This window comes from Arachis ipaensis, chromosome B07 (assembly GCF_000816755.2).
Source record: "Arachis ipaensis cultivar K30076 chromosome B07, Araip1.1, whole genome shotgun sequence".
Classification (NCBI taxonomy): domain Eukaryota; kingdom Viridiplantae; phylum Streptophyta; class Magnoliopsida; order Fabales; family Fabaceae; genus Arachis; species Arachis ipaensis.
The window spans coordinates 16,181,738-16,183,074 of record NC_029791.2 but is presented as its reverse complement, the minus strand read 5'-3'; the positions used below and the strand labels follow the sequence as shown (position 1 = coordinate 16,183,074).

Here is a 1,337-nt window from a genome sequence, read left to right as displayed (position 1 = left end):
GCCATGTTGGTGGTGTTAAGCCAATGCAATTAAGCTGCTGGAGCAGTGCATTTAGGAGATTTTCCCTGAATCATCGGCTTGGCGTTACGGCACACGGCGGTCGCCGGAGAACCGTTGAAAGTGAGGTCGACATCACTTAGCACCACTCCCTCGCAAGGTACACCACTGCTGCATATGAGACTCACTCCTTCCTGTGTTCCTGAAGTTCCCCTAATGTTCTTGAAGGTAACATTGCTTATCTTTATTTTCGATGGACTCTATATATACAAAGCACAAAATTGTATAAGAATATATATAATCGATTAGAATTGATTAAAAGATGATTATTATTATTATTAATACCTGTTTAGAGCACTGATTCCAAGGACAATACTCCTGATCAATGATAATAGGATTCTTGACATTAATCATGGTAATATCTTGATAAGTAAGACCAGAAATAGGAGAAGTGCCAGGGGCACTAGGCCAAGTCTTGATCCTGAGGCCATTATCAGTGTTTGTGAAAGTGACCTGCTTCACAGTAAGATCTTGCACGGGAAGCTCAGTGGTGAACTTGCCAAGGCTTCCAACGCTGATGCCATGGCCGGGTCCACATTTCACATTGGAGATGGTGGTCTGAACACTTCCGTCGCCGATCGAGATGCAGTCGTCGCCGGTGGCGATGTTAGTGTTGAGGATCTTGACGTCAGTTGATCTTCCCATGTGGATTCCGTCGGTGTTGATGCTGTTTCCAGGGTTGCTGATCTTGAAGCCATCAAATGTGAAGTTCTGGCACCCCAAAATGTCTACGTTGAAGTTTTTGCTGTCTTTTGAAGTTATTGATCCTACAACTGAATGCTTCACGAAATTGAAACCGAAATTCTGTTCCAACAAACACATCGTTAATAATTAGGAATCAGATATATATTTTTTGGTGCAAATTTGCAACAGTTGCCTTTACGTACTACTTCAGAATCGTCATATAATTTACATATAATTTTTGGTGAAAATTTGCAACAGTTGCCTTAACATGAAAACAATCGTTACATAAGTGTATGTTTCACAGGTGAAAACTAAACTGAGGTACAGTCTGACTCTAGGTGAAACTGACGCACCTCAATTTCTACCATGTTTACCATATATTTTTGTTTAAAATGTAAAAATAATTTACAACACACAACTTCAGAAAAATATGCCAAAATACACTGTTTATACTTTATATTTACAATCATGTTAAGTATTGTAAAAAATCGGTTAAAGTAATTCGTATAAAATACTAATACAAAATATATATCGAAAATAATTTACACATATATTCATATGCGATAACTAATTTGATGTTTAATATATATATATAG

At 37.7% G+C, this 1,337-nt stretch overlaps 1 protein-coding gene across 1 annotated transcript in view; it reads right to left on the bottom strand.

Moving 5' to 3' along the window:
• LOC107608638 (polygalacturonase-like) overlaps nt 1–1,337 on the bottom strand; it is a 2,945-nt gene continuing 1,608 nt past the window's right edge. The window contains exons 3-4 of the mRNA XM_016310366.2: nt 343–861; nt 1–257 (exon numbers count right to left, since the gene is read on the bottom strand). Coding sequence (XP_016165852.1) covers nt 30–257; nt 343–861 — 747 coding nt within the window. The 3' untranslated portion in view covers nt 1–29. The remainder of the gene's footprint in view (nt 258–342; nt 862–1,337) is intronic.